General features: G+C 41.6%; 1 protein-coding gene across 1 annotated transcript in view; it reads left to right on the plus strand.

Moving 5' to 3' along the window:
* Positions 1-15,381, plus strand: part of SYT10 (synaptotagmin 10) — a 68,631-nt gene that overhangs the window by 12,349 nt on the left and 40,901 nt on the right. Inside the window, exon 2 of the mRNA XM_075940230.1 lies at positions 6,117-6,474. Coding sequence (XP_075796345.1) covers positions 6,117-6,474 — 358 coding nt within the window. The remainder of the gene's footprint in view (positions 1-6,116; positions 6,475-15,381) is intronic.

A 15,381-nucleotide genomic window follows, 5' to 3' on the forward strand; every position in this document is an offset into this window, starting at 1 on the left:
CCTAAAGGATGGTTGAGTCTTATTGATTAGCAACCTTTAAAATATGTTGATTTACAGCTAAATATATATAACCTTTATACCAAATTTGGTGCTTCTATTTACTAACCAGAAGAATACACTCAGTACAGCTACCAACTAAATAAATGCCCAAATAATTGTGTAATTTACATGTAATCAGATTCTTAATTTTTACATTTTTATTCTATTACAAAATGGTGTGTAATAGGAACACTTAAGAGACAGGTTTTACCCCATTTATTATTTGCTAAGTGGTGGCTACTTTTTTTAAAACGTATGATTTGCATCTACTTCTGTCTGGATGGAAATTCTATTTAAAATAAACAAAACCAGCATTTAATTTTTGTATGAAATTAAATGTGAAGGACACATAACAAAAAAGTATCCAAACACATTTTGCATCTAAAATATTCATAGAGAATTTAACAGATGAAATCTAGTCAACATGATCTTCGAGATGTTAGAACGCTCTTATAACCAGATTTTTACTGAGAGAAGAGGAAAACAAGTTTCTCAGGTTCATCAACTCTTGCTTTTGCAACAGTGAATGAACTAATCATTGAATTGAACTAGCTGAATAAACCAAAGTGATAAAAACATTCTCTGTTCACCTGCAGAAGAAGCTACTGCTGATGTAAACACTGATTCCAGGTACTTATACTAGTGAACTGATAGAATTTCTTTAAAAGTTGACATGAGACATGTTCTATTTAATTTTTAAATTTAATTCATAAGTTATTTAAATAGATTATGATAAATTTAGGCCATAACAATTTTTAATTTAATTTTAAAGGTATATTATTTAAAACAAAGCCTATTTAAATGGGATCATAATTCCAATTTTAATAAAGCTCTCCTGCCCCAGACAGGAACGGACTTGGAGACACGGTTACTGGGAACACCAGAGTTCCCCTTCCTCAGACAAAGGGAGAGGGAGAATCACCTGGGTCCCAGTCAGGGATGAGGTTGTCAGGACACTGCACAAGAGGGCTGGGTTCCTGGGCAGGTGTGTGTGTGGGAGGGGGAGGGTTCAGGGCCCAGAGAGTAGTGGGAGGGGGATTGTTTAGAGAGCCAGACAGGAAATAGGGAGGTGGGGGAGAAGAGAAGACGGGGTCCCAGCAGGGTTGCAGTGGGCCAGGAGGTGGGGTTTCTGGGCAGAGGCCAAGCCGGGGGAGGAGAAAAGAGGAGGGAGTTAGCGGGGGGGTTGTGGGACAGTGGGTAGGGGCACACAGGCCGGGGGTGGGACAGCTGGGCAAGGGGGGTTCACAGGCAGGGGAGTTGCGGGGGAGAGAACACAGGTTGGGGGGAGGGGGAGTTTCATGGAAGGAGCGTGGGAGGGCGGGTGGCCAGCTAGGGGGGCACATAAGGGGCCGCACTCATGAAGGTGAAGAAGAGGCCACTGGGCTCAACCTCACCAGCCATGGCCGCCCCACACCACCCTCCAAGAAGTACCCCAGCAGGGTCTGTGCCTCGGGGCTACCCAAGCAGAGCTCCCAGTGCCCCGGGGCCAGGAGCAGGCTCCAAGCACCTGAGCATGGGGCTCCTAGCTCAGGGCAGCCTCCACTAGGCTTCCTGCTGCTCAGCTCCTCCTGCGGGCTGAAATGCTGCCCCTGGCAATGTGCCGCTTCAAGCACCTGCTTGTTTTGCTGGTGCCTAGAGCTGGGCCTGGCTGTGAGGGTGACTTTGGGGGAGAAGGGGACAGGCTTAAGGCAAATTCTGAGGTGGGTTCACCACAGTTTGGGATGGGAATCCATCTTTTACCCCTCTCCACATGAAAGTTCAATCTGTTTATCAAAAAGATTGAGAACCAGCTTGATTGCAGTGTATATTTACTTCATGGATAGAAAATGCTGGGTACTAAAAGGCTTTTTAGTCTATCAGAGAAAGGCATAACAAGACACTGAAACGGAATGGCCTGTGAAATACAGGAGATAAGAGACAGAATCTAATGATCCCTTCTGGCATTTGAATGAATGCTTCTCACTGAAATTTATTTTTCGCAATTCTGTTGTTACTATTAGCTGTAATCATGTATTCATTTGTGTTGTGGTAGAAATTAGCAATTTGAAATTTTTTATCTTAAAATTGATGTGAAAGAGATTTTAAGGGCTACACTTCGACATTTATTCTTGGTTCTGGGTTTAAAACATAGCAGAGCAACGCCCATCCAGAGAAGCACTCAGGGGGTACGTCTACACTATAGCGCTAATTCGAACTAACTTAGTTCAAAATAGTTAATTCAAACTAAGCTAATTCGAACTAACGTGTCTAGAACTAAAAATTAGTTCGAATTAGCGTTTTGCTAATTTGAACTAGCATGTCCACATTAAGTGGACCCTGAACCGGGCTTAAGGATGGCCGGAAGCAGTGCCGGCAGGGCATCAGAGGAGGACTTAGAGCGTGGAGATGCTGTCTCAGGCTAGCCGAGGGCTGCGCTTAAAGGGTCCCGACCCCCACCCCAGACAGACAGTTCTCAGGGGTGCCCTGCTTGCAAAGCAGTCCTGGCTTGGAGTGCCCGGAGTACCCACACCGGGCACATCACACCACTCGGCCATCAGCCCGGCTGCACTTGCCGCAGGCTGCCATCTGGGGAGAGGGAGCAATTGGGGGGCTGCAGGAGAGCTTCCACCCCCAGAAGCCCGCAGAGCCAGCCCAGTCCTCCCCATCGGGGGCTCGTACCCCATTCCTCCCTCACCTCCTTCCACTTACCCTTCCCTAGCCCCTTTTCTTGATGTACAAAATAAAGGACAATTGTGTTCAAAAATGGAATCTGTCTTTATTGAACAAAACTGGGGGAGACTGGGAAAAGGAGGTGGAAGAGGGGAAGAGAGAGGCTGGGAGAGGGGAGGGCAACTAAAATGATCAGGGGTTGGGAACAGGTCCCATATGAAGAGAGGCTAAAGAAACTGGGACTTTTCAGCATAGAAAAGAGGAGACGGAGGGGGGACAGGATAGAGGTCTCTAAAAGTAGGAGTGGGGTAGAAAGGGTGCATACAGAAAAGTTCTTCATTAGTTCCCATAAAGAAGGACTAGAGGACACCAAAGGAAAGGAATGGGTAGCAGGCTTCAAACTAGTAACAGAAAGTTGTTCTTCACAAAGCAAAGAGTCAACCTGTGGAACTCCTTGCTGCAGGAGGCTGTGAAGGCTACAACTAGAACAGAGTTTAAAGGGAAGTGAGATCAAGTCATGGAGGCTAGGTCCATGGAGTGGTATTAGCCAGGGGGTAGGAGTGGTGTCCCTACCCAAGGTTTGTGGAAGGCAGGAGAGGGATGGCACGAGACAAATGGCTTGGTCACTGTCTTCAGTCCATCCCCTCCAGGGTCCCTAGGTTGGCTGCTGTCAGCAGACAGGCTACTGGGCTAGATGGACCTTTGGTCTGACCCAGGACAGCCATTGTAAGCTCAGGGCTCAGGGTCGGGGGTCTCAGTGGACCACCTTGATTTTCATGCACACCTGCTCCTGGGTGGCCAGGCTGGCAGCTCTCCTGCCCTAGACGGCCACTTTCCTGTGCCTAGTGCGGAGATCGTGGACCAGGTCCACGATGTCCGCACTAGCCCAGGCGGGTGCCCGCCTCTTGTGGTCCCGGGCAAGCTCCCGGGAGCCGCCAGCCTGGTCCCGGGAAGAGTGGGAGGGCTGGGGGGCATCGGGCGGGTGGCTCGATCCGTGCCAGGTGCAGGGTCTGCTGGCTGGGTGCTGGCAGGCTTGCACCTGGCACGGGCACCGTAGCCAGCCCGTGCCCCTTTAAGGGGTCCGGGGCCGGGAGGGGGGCAGACAAGTTTCCCTGGTGTTGGCCAGAGTGGCCACCAGGGAAACCTGGGGAGGGCTAGCCTCCCACTAGTTCGAATTAAGGGTCTACACAGCCCTTAATTCGAACTAGTAAATTCGAACTAGGCTTAATCCTCGTGGAATGAGGATTACCTAGTTCGAACTAAGATCTCAGTTAGTTTGAATTAAGTTCGAACTAGTGGAGCGCTAGTGTAGCACCTATGAAAGTTAATTCGAACTAACGGACGTTAGTTCGAACTAACTTTGTAGTGTAGACATACCCTGAGAGACATAATGCCCTCTGCAGCTCACCAGTTGCATTGAAGGCAGTAATTTGTCAATACTTATTAATAGCATGCATACACTCCTCTCAGAACCTCCCTTTTTTGTATGATTGGCCACTAGATTGGTGAGATTAGGAAAGGTGTCAATGTGATTCTGCCTGTTACTTCATCCTTTTTTCAGCCAGCAACTCAGAAGTGAACCTAGTCTGTTCTTGCTAGAGCACAGGTTTCAATTTCAATTTTTCAAACCAAACAAGGGGAGTGAACAATTTCTTATTTCATTCCTATTCCATTATGGATCTATAAGAGCAAGCCACAGTTTGGGTCTAAAGGATTACTTAATATATAGAGAGATAAATCTCTATATATACGAGAAATAAAACAATTCCAAATTTTAGACAAGTAGCCAAAATGTGTGTCTGCCTAAAACTCTGTAATTGTTTCATTTCTCTGACATGAAATGTTAAGTATTAATAATTTAATATCTACATTATTTTAAGTATCTTTTTATCTTGATTTGGCTCAGTTTAAAACCCAAGGTTTTCCTGGGCCTATCAAATATTCTCTAAACCTCTCTTTTTTCATTTGTTACTATTATCCCTTTTCATGGTAATGGACCTTGAGCTCAATATTTATTATTGAAAAATATGTCTGTGGAAATCATAACTATAATATTCTTCAAAACCTCTACAGTTTCAATTGTAACTTAACCTCCCTCCCCCCCACGTGAATTACATATCATTTGATAGAACCAGTGTATAATTCAAGGATTTTTTTCTTTCTGTGATTTTTTAGCAAAATTGTATTTGAAATGCTCAGTGTGCTTCTCAACTCCTTCATTTAAACTGCATGGAGCCTGAAGCCTAGGATACAAAGTATTAGCTGTAGATCTGTCAACCCTTGTTGGAACAAGCAGGAGCAGCAATTGCTTAAGGGACAAGAGTTCTTCACAAGATTTAATTGGGGCTTATTGGATAATTTTAAAACATGTGCAAGGCCCTTTTCAAAAGGATTTTTAAGTCTATATTTGTAATATAGCACGGTACTAAAAAAAATCAAACTGAAGTGTGTCTCAAAATAATAATACTCCTTATCAGGACTCCTGCTGGCACTACCAAAGGTCAGCCTTCCCCTGAAATTTGAATCTCTTTACAAAGTTGAGAGAGATTACATTTTGTTGTTGTTGCTTTGATAATGTTATTGGACATGTTCACCCATGGTGGCAGGCCAAATCAAACGCAGGACAGCAGAGATAGCTAAAATGCAGAACATGGGCTATACACAGCTCACAGTGTTCTACAATGTGCTTTGTGACCATCCTCATTTTCAGTACAGAGCTATAGCTTGTAGAGACTCTAGATACCAGCATACTAAATGCCATTCATGAGCTGAGCCACTTTGGGAGGTTACTCTATGCTGGTTGCACTTCCATACATATTTAAAAAGAAAGCAGCCATAACTTGTTCTATTTTATGTAAATTATGTATTGCCCTTGAGCTTTTGATAAGTTTCCAATGCAATCAATGAAAATTTTCTAACATGACCAAAGTTTGGAAGATACCAAACAATTGTATATATCTGCCTGGGTGCATGTGATGTTCTATATTCACATATACTCATTGAAATAGCTTCTGTGATTTCATTTTTGGGGTCAGATACACTCTTGGTTTTATTTCATTTAAATTTTCATCAGAATTCACCCAGGGCCTAATCCAAAGTGTGCTGAAATCAATGGAAAAAACAGCTATTCTGCCTCTCAGTGATTAGTACCTTAGGCCTGATATATATCCATTCATTGTAGTGTGAGTAAAATTGGCAGAAACTGGCCACTGGCCCAGAACAATAATTATTAGAATTTTAGTTAAACTATTAGTGGATACAACTTTTAAAACATATTTCTTGCCTATCTATAAGCATGAAATTGTTCATCAGTCATACCCTGAAATCTCAAGAGAGAAATATCTACAATTTTCTCCTTCCTTACTTGCCATGTTTCTTTTTCTCTCTGTCTGACTGTCTTGACGATCTTTGTTTTTGATTGTTTGCAGACATCTCGGTCAGTCTGCTAGCAGTAGTCGTCAGCTTCTGTGGCCTTGCCTTGCTGGTAGTCTCGCTATTTGTCTTTTGGAAGTTGTGTTGGCCATGCTGGAGAAGCAAACCTCTCATTTCTCATACCAGTAATATCCCTCCAAGCACTTCTAGTGCTCCTCCTGAGGTTTTTGAAACCAATGAGAAAAAGGAAATTAAAGAAAATGGGAAACCTTCTGTGAAGGTACTTGAAGCTGCAATGAAAATTAGCCACACTTCACCTGATATTCCAGCAGAAGTCCAGAATGCATTGAAAGAACATCTAATTAAACATGCGCGCATGCAGAGACAGACCACTGAGCCTACATCCTCATCAAGGTAAGGAAAATGCAATTTTATAGCAATTTATAGAGTACAGATAAGAGCCAGGGTGTTTTGTAATGAATTAAGGAATCAAAATTTGAGAGATCTCCTTTCAGTGCTTTCAAGTTTTAGATAAAATACAAAACAAAACAAAAAACAAAAACCAGTCTTATTAAGTCAAAGCATCAACGTTCTTTCAAACTTTTCAGTAAACAACAATAATGAACACTCTCTCAAAAATAAAGATTTAAATTAAATTATTGTATTGTTTATGAATACAAAGAATACGTCTACGTCTGCCTCTATAGTGCTTAAGTGTAAATCTGAACTTGTAAAACATATTCATACAAACCTTTCTTAAGGAAAGATCATTTAGGAAAAATTGCCAGAACCAGGCAATCTTATAAAATATCTTGCTTTCAGGTACAATCAGAATGTATATTTGTATAGCTCCATCAAAAGAAAATATGACTCATAAAATAAATTACAAAGTTGTAGCTGATGCAAATTTCTTTACAGTGTAAACTGACATTTTTAGAGCCCTGCTTGGGCAATTTGTATCCACATCCTCATCTGTCTCTGCAAAAATGAGCACTGACATCTGCAGATGCAAATATCCATGGATATAAAGTGGATATCTGCAAATGTGCAGGGTTCTAGATACAAACTTTGCATCTGCATCTGCATCCATATCTGCAAAAATGGGCTGTGGATATCTGCATTCACAATTGTGAATATCCACAGATTTACACATTTTAAAAGGATTAAAATTCCAGACTAAACAAAATATTTCTCTCTGTGGAATGTTCTTATAATAGAACCTATAATAGAAAGGTTTTAAAATACAGTAAAACTCCAATAGTCCGGCATCCAATTGTACAGTTCTCCTGATAGTCCGGCATCAAAATGGCGAGAACCTAATGAGTGAGCTTCGGCAAAAAATGAGACAGGACTGAGTCAATCTGCCACTGTGACGCTGGACAGAGTTTGTTGTACAATAAAAAGAGTTAAAAACATTTTATATACAGTATTTACTGTATATATATATATAACCACCTTATAGTACCTCCTGATAGTCCATCATATTTGATAATCTGGCACCACATAAATACCAAAGGTTCCGGATTATCGTAAGTCTACTGTAAATAAATCTGAAGCAGCCCTGAAAGCCATAGTATAATTCAGAGAACATCTTTTTGTTCATCTCAGGTACTGGATTATGTCAATAGGTGGTGAACTAGATATATCGTGATACCTAGCAGTACATAACATATCAAAGAATTTTTTGTAACCTGAGTGACAGAAATTTGTAGTTAGTGCACATGAAACAGTTAAAGTGAAATACATCATTCTCTACATATGAAAGAACATAGTCATGCTTTTTAGACGCAGCAAGGGAAAATGAAGATGGGGGCGAGATGTACTATGAATCACGCCACAAATTGAAAACAAGAAATGCTAAATATAAAATATTTCCTTTTTACTCAATACTGTGTACACATGAAATTGAAGCAGAAAAACATGAGCAGTGCAGGCAAATGTTGAAGATGTTAGATGATGACATGTTGACTCAGGTGCTTTCCTTCACTGTGACCCCAGTAGACAAGCTTAGGTGCCTTCTTTTATGCATAGGGATTTGCTGGGGGAGTATTGTGAGTGGAATGGTACGTAACTGGAGTGCTTTGTATTGGTACTATTCCAGGCTATGAAGTGGTCATGTAAGTCAAAACATTCACGAGGAGGGTCTCACTCATGCCAGGAACCATGCAGTCCTCTTGTATAACCCTGATTAAGAAAGTGCTCAGATGGCTTAAAGCCATCTTTTTCTCCCACTCTGTCTGGTCTCCAAGTTCAGAGTTCCACATCCTAACAGGTAGAGCACAGAATCTGACCAGTTATATGAATCCTTTTCAAAATGCTGGAGAGACATTTGTGAGATCTTAAATGTCTTACTGGCCGCAGAGGGACCAAAGTAGGTACCATTTAACACGAAAATATTATACAGAAAAGTTTGATATTAATAGGAAGGTTCTTGCCCATAGCATCACTTTTCACATCCCAAAATCTCCATTAGGTAGTGTAAACCTCTAAGAAACATCAGTTAATGATTAGATAGAAGAAATATCTAGTTGCAAAACAAACCCAGGTCCTGTATGAAGTATCATATAGGAAAGCAAATAACTCCTAGGGTCGTGATCCAAACCCCTTTCAAGTCCGTGGAAATATTCCTGTAGATTTCCCATGGGTCTAAAATCATAAAAAGACTTGGAGCAAGAGACTATATTAAGGAGTATAAGCAGTGATTTCTTCCCTTTTCACTTTTTTCAGCTGATAGTGTTTCCAGCTTTTTTCTGTATTTTTAGAAGGAGATCCCCCATAAAAGCTTTATAGTAGCCTTGTGCATCGTACTTTCTCTGTTTACAAAAACCTTTTCCCCATTACTATACTGGTTTCATATAGCTGTTTGCCTGCTGCTCCTTGAACCTCTAACATTCAGTAGTGTAATTCTTGTGATGCAAAACTTTATATATCAGAAAAGCAGATACAAAAGTCAGTTCTCTGAATTCCTCAGTCCCCTTTGTGTCTTGCCGAGACTCTGGCTCCACCTTCCTGGTAGTGATAGGAGAGTCCATATCAGACACAGAAGTGGCATTGCTGGCTTCTGTACCACCCATGGTATTCAGTAAGAGGCGTGTTACATCAGAAAATGACCAGAATGCATTGCACTCTTTCTATGCTCAGCCAGCAGAAGATTGCCAGGTGGTTAAAGTTAAAGTAGCTCCAAGACTTCTCTAACCTGTACTATAAGGCTTTGTCTACACTACATGCTCATTTCAAAATAACTCATACATAACAATGTGTGTGTCAACCCAGCAAGCCCGTCTTTTTTAAATAATTTTGAAGTAAGGGGCTTCTTACTCCAACTTCTGTAACCCTCATTTCACAAGGAGTGAGGGAAGTCAAAGAAAGAGTGTTTTTCCTTCAACTGCTGTGTAGACAGAGTCAAAAGCCGAATTAAGCTATTTTGACTTAAGCTATGCAATTGACAAAGCTGAAGTTGTGTAGCTTAATTCGACTTTCACCCTGCTATGTAGACGTGCCCAAGCAGGGAGTGTATAGACCCCATCACCTATGATGAACTAAGTTGATAGTAGAGGATCTAGATAGGAGTCTGTCATTCAAATGAGACATTTTTGGTCTTACATTAGTTAATTAATAAAAAAACTGCATGGTATTAGCTGATTATAATTATAATAATGTAATAAATTATTCAAAACCTAAAAATATATCTGATCATAATTTCTGGATAATGTTTTTTTAACACAGAGGTGTGATCAGGAAAATGATGTTTGTCAGCTGAACTGGAACATTTTCTATCATTGTCATAGTATGCACAAATAGGAAGGTCCGCTAAGTAAAAATAAGTCACTCTTCACTGTCTTGATCCCAATTAAGCAGTAAACTATAAGTCTGTGTCTACATTGGCAAGATTTTGCGCAAAAGCTTTCTGCCTGTCTACACTGGCCACGAGTTCTTGCACAAGAACTCTTACGTTCTAATGTAAGAAATCAGTGCTTCTTGCGCAAGAACTATAACGCTCCTGCTCAGGAATAAGCCCTCTTGCACAGGTGTTCTTGAGCAAGAGGGCAGCGTAGACAGGCAACATGAATTTTTTGCACAAGAAAGCCCGATGGTTAAAATGGCCATCAGAGCTTTCTTGCTCAAGAGATCGTCTACACTGGCATGAATGCTTTTGCGCAAAAGCACATCTCTTGCACAAAAGCACATGCCAGTGTAGATGCTCTCTTGCACAAATACTCTAACGCAAAAGCTCTTGCGTTAAAGAGTATTTGTGCAAAATCTTGCCAATGTAGACGCAGCCTAACAGTTTGACTATTTCTACACCACTGCTGCCCCTCTTGGGGTACGTTGTGGCTTTGTACCTTCAACCACTTGAGAAGTAGATTCACTGACAGCCCAGGAATACACTCCTTGATGTGTGTTTTCCTCTTATGATATGCAAATGATTACTGATCACTTACATTTTCAGAAAGAGAAAAAAAAGTTTTAAAAATCATTTTAGCTTCTTACTATAACATATCCATTCTAGAGTTTTTAGCAGGGGTAAGTTACAAACACCCTTACCTGCATTTAATTTCTAACAAATTTCTTCTAACTTCTTTTTAAAAAATCTTGAATTGTTTGGTCTCTTTCTTCCTCAGGTTACCAGAAGTTCTTTCAGAAGCAGTATGGCCCTTTGGCCATTTGCAACTTTAGTTTAACAACTGAAAAATCTAAATCGGGCTTATTAAAAAGCCCCTGATTCAGTTAGCTTATAAAAGAAGGTAAGAATTGAAAATACCTTGAGGTACAATCAGCATCACTAGAAGAACTTTCTTACTTTGTGACACTCCCTGATCAGTGCAGCTTTAGCCCAATTTATTTGTTTTCTTCCTCCAGCTCTTCTACAGAGCTTAATTAAGTAGGAATTAAACTCTATTGCAAAAGCTACTTTAAATTTACCTGCTTTTTAAGAAATTCACCAAAATAAGGAAAGAAGGTGGCAGCTGAAATCTGCAGGGAGGCAACTAGTGTCCACTGGAATGAATGCAACAGTATGAATAGACTCAGATTCCATTCTGAATGCTGCCACTGACTCCCTGTGTTACCTAAGGAAAGTCATGAAGGTCAAATCTGCAGCAAAATGGCTTATAAATTTGGGTAGCTTCATCAGTTTAATCAGGGTGTCCAAACTGATTTTCAGATGTGCTGAGCTCAGAGCTCCTGCTATCATCAATATAGATATAGCAAAACTAGGAGTGTTTTGGAGGCAAAAATGAAAATCATAGGGGCATGGAGCCCCTCCCATGTGAGGAGATATTGAGAAGCCTGGGCCTTTCAGTTTAGAGAGAAGAGGAATAGGACAGGAGATGAAAGAAGTACACAAAATAATTCATGGTAAATTGGATGCCCCAATTTATCCTTGGTGGAATTTTCAACAAAAAACAAAACCGGAAAGGCAACAAATTTAAAACCAATCAAATTGGGGAGAAGGTGGAATGCAGGAAAACAAAAGTGACCTATGGAATGCATTATTGCAGTAGAATTCAGGATAGGAGTCTAGGACTGAAAAAAGGATTAGACCTTTAATTAGATAATTAGATCATCCATAGTTACATTATATATGATTAAAAATAAGAGAAAGAAACTTTTATGCTTCATAGCTGGAGCAACCACTGACAGATTGACTTACTGTCTTATAATTTCATTCCTATATCAATGTACTATAAAAAAGAAGAAATAAGACTTTTCAAACTGTCTGCTCTATACCATTCCTTATTTTATAATTAAATTGTAACTTGAATGTGCTTTATTTGTGCAAGTTAATATCCTCTACTGAGTTAAGGAAATTCTGAGGCCAAAGACCAAATAATTATTCTTTACTATTTATACTACACTAATGCCTAGAGGCTCCAACTGAAAACACAGCCCCATTAGGCTCTGAAAGCTTACAATCTAAGGCCACATCTACATTTATATTCCAGAGATTGATCTTCTGGTGTTCAATTTAGCAGTCTAGTTAAGACCTGCTAAATGGAACACATAGGGCTCCTCACAATCATGAGGAATAAGGGAAGCCAATGGGAGCATTTGCTCCCATCAATCTCCCATTGTGAATTCAATGCCAAATTCAGCTTAAGGTATTTACATAGCTGGAACTGTGCACCTTAAGCCAACCTTCCTGGTCTAGTATAGACCTCGCTTAACTGGAGAAAACTTATAAAATTTGGGAGAAAAAAAGTATTATCAAATCCCACCTCCATCCCCATTGTACACATTGTACACATTTCACGAGGAGTAACAGTAGTTCAAACTAGGAAGCCTAGTTCGAACTACCTTGTTCGTGCCCCGTGTAGCCGCGCTGCATGGGGTTCGAACCAGCGGCGTTTTAAAAATGGCGGCTCCACGCTTATGCAAATGAAGCCCGGGAAATTCAAATCCCGGGCTTCATTTGCAAGTGAGGTATGCCTACATTACCCTCCTAGTTCGAACTAGCGGGGTAGTGTAGACCTACCCTGAGTGATTTGCCCAAGGTCACACCAAAAGGCTGTGAAATAATTGAATTCCTATCTCCTGACTTCCAGTACAGTTTCTTCATTACAGTATCTTATTTCTTTGGATGTGGTTCATACTGAGTTAACAGAAAGCACTATCCTGTTATTAATTGTTATATAATTACTATTGATATTACTAGAAAATATCTTGTAAGTAAACATTTATGACACAAAGTTGTTTCCTCATTTGATTTGAGAAAATCATGCTTGTTTGGGGGATGGGGAAGCTGGTCAGATCTACTGATGAAAAATGGTATAGAAGAGCGAGGTATCATTGTTTATTATGGATATTTTAGGGGCACTAGGGAATTAGAGTGCTTGGACCTGCACTCTAATGTCACTGAAAATCCTAGTAAAGGTGCAAGTCTGTAACTGTGAGGCATCACCACAATATGATTGGCTGAGAACCTAGCACTTCAGTATAATAGTCATTAATCCTTTTGTTACTACAGAAAAAAGGAACGTAACTATGTTGCCATGACAACAGTGAAGCACCTTAATAATTAAAAGAGCAATTAGCTGTCTTGTTGACAAGTTGTGACTCAGAATGTTCACTAGGTACTGTATAATTAGGGCATTGGCTTAGTAGAGTAAACGTACTACTGAGCTTTGATTCCCACTGAGAGCAATCTTACAGCTGCACTGTTTTATCCAGTGACACTTATAAACAATAACTAGCTCATTGGAGAATATTACTCTGTGTATGCATGTGTGTCTCTGTGTTTAAATGCTTAAGTATGAAAGAACCTGTGCAACTTAAAAATTACATTTGTCTGGAAAAAATGTTACCTATGATTTTTATAAATGCCACCTCCAATTACTGAAAATACAAGAGAACAAAAAAGATTTTTTATGTGCTTCCAGTTTGCTTACTTTGTTCCTCTGATAGCAGTTTGTTTCACAGTTTCCACTGGAATAGTCAGATTTTCTGTTGTTTGTAGAGATTTTCTCATCAACATAGAGGAAAAAAACATTTTAAAAAATAATGTGATTATAAATGCCTCCAACTTTTCAGGCAGACTTAAGGACAATTGTACCACCTGAAACTATAGACCTCTCTCTATATAAAAAAACTTCTCCCCATAGGACAACAGAGTGACATTATCACAGCACTCTGGCATCACGCCTGCCTCCTCCCTCCTGCCCCCCGCCCCTTTCCCCAGTACTCAGCTGCCACACTGTAGCCTCTCTCCTCCCCCATCTTTGGTGCTAGGCAAGCTGGGGGAGAGCACGGGGACTGGTGAGGCCTCGGAGCAGCCATTTCCCCCACCCCCAGCAGCCGGGAGAGGCAGTGGGGCCTAGCAAGGCCTCAGAGCAGCCGCCTGCCCCCTTCCCCCAGTGACTGGGAGAAGAGAGCCAGGGCCGGTGTGGCCTTGGTCCTGCCCAACAGCTGAGAGGGGAGTGTTGAGTAAGGAACACCCTGGTGGCTGGGGGGAGAGAGCTGGGGCTGGCAAGGCCCTGCCCCTCCCGGTGGCCAGCAGTAGAGTGTGGGGCCTGGTGAGGCCCTTGGCAGCTGAGAGGAGAGTGCGGGACCTAGCGAGATGTCAGAGCAGGACCCAGCAGCCAAGGAAGAGCGTGGGGCCTAGTGAGGCCTGAGAGTGGCCCCTCCTCAGTTCTCGGGGGAAAAGAGCAAGGGCTAGTGAGTCCCCCCCCCCAGCAGCTGGGGGGAAAGCATGGGGCCTGGCAAGACCTTGGGGTGTCCCTCTTCCACCCCAACAGCCGAGGGGAGAGAGCCAGGGATGGTGAGGCACTGGCCCCCCAGTGGCCATAGGGAAAGAGCTGGGGTTGGTGAGGCCCCGGGGGTCCCCTCCATAGAGAATGGGGGGAGATCTGGGGCTGGTTCAGCCTCAGCCCTGCCCATTGGCTAGGGGGTGGAGAACTGGGCTGCCTACCCCCCAGAGAGAGGGGGGTTGGCGAGCATAGCAAGCAAGGGATGCAGCCCTGTAGGGGTTTTTTTATTTGATTTGAATTCACTTTGAGGGTTGGTTCCTCTCTGATGCAGAAATGTGTGTAATCAGAAGTATGTTTTGTTCATCTAACTTTCAAGTTTGAATTACTTAGATTTCCTGTAACCAATTCAAATCCAAACTGTGGCTGTGTTGAGAGGACTATTCACTGCACTCAACACCACTAAGGCATCCAGAATAGAAAATGTTCTTGTTCATTATTTAATGGCTGCAGATCGCCCTCTTGGTGCAGCATTCAGTGGATCCATAGCAGTTTTGTTCATTGTGCATTTTGCTACCTCTTCCATATAGCATGAATTAAGTCTATTTTCCATTAAATTAGTCATGAACATTTTCAAATGGACAATTTATATTCCTGGTTTAAAGAAGTAAACCTACAGCTGTGACTCCTCTTGGTTTTAGCATGCTGAGCAGTCTGGGAACTGAGCAATAATGCACACTTACAGCTGACATTAATAAGTAATAGACTGCAGAAAAGTGAGGACATTCTGACCATTACATTGGATTTTAATGGCAACTAAGTATAAGTGTACTCATAGGAGCAATCTATGAGTTTGTTACAGTGCAGCTTTCAAGGGTGGTAATATGCCTGAGAAATTTTATAATGGCAGAAAAATCATTTTCAGACTTTGCGTAACCTAAAAATGGACATTTAGGTTACACAAAGTCTGAAGCAGGATAAATATAGTAAGCATGTTATCCTACATTTTATACTACTATAAAACACATATTAGGCCAGATTCTGCTCTTCTTGAAGGCAATGGCAAATTTCCCACTATTGTTGTACAGGTTAAACCTCTCTAGTCTGGTGCTCTCTGTTCCAGGAATATCTGTGATCC

This window comes from Pelodiscus sinensis, chromosome 1 (assembly GCF_049634645.1).
Source record: "Pelodiscus sinensis isolate JC-2024 chromosome 1, ASM4963464v1, whole genome shotgun sequence".
NCBI lineage: Eukaryota > Metazoa > Chordata > Testudines > Trionychidae > Pelodiscus > Pelodiscus sinensis.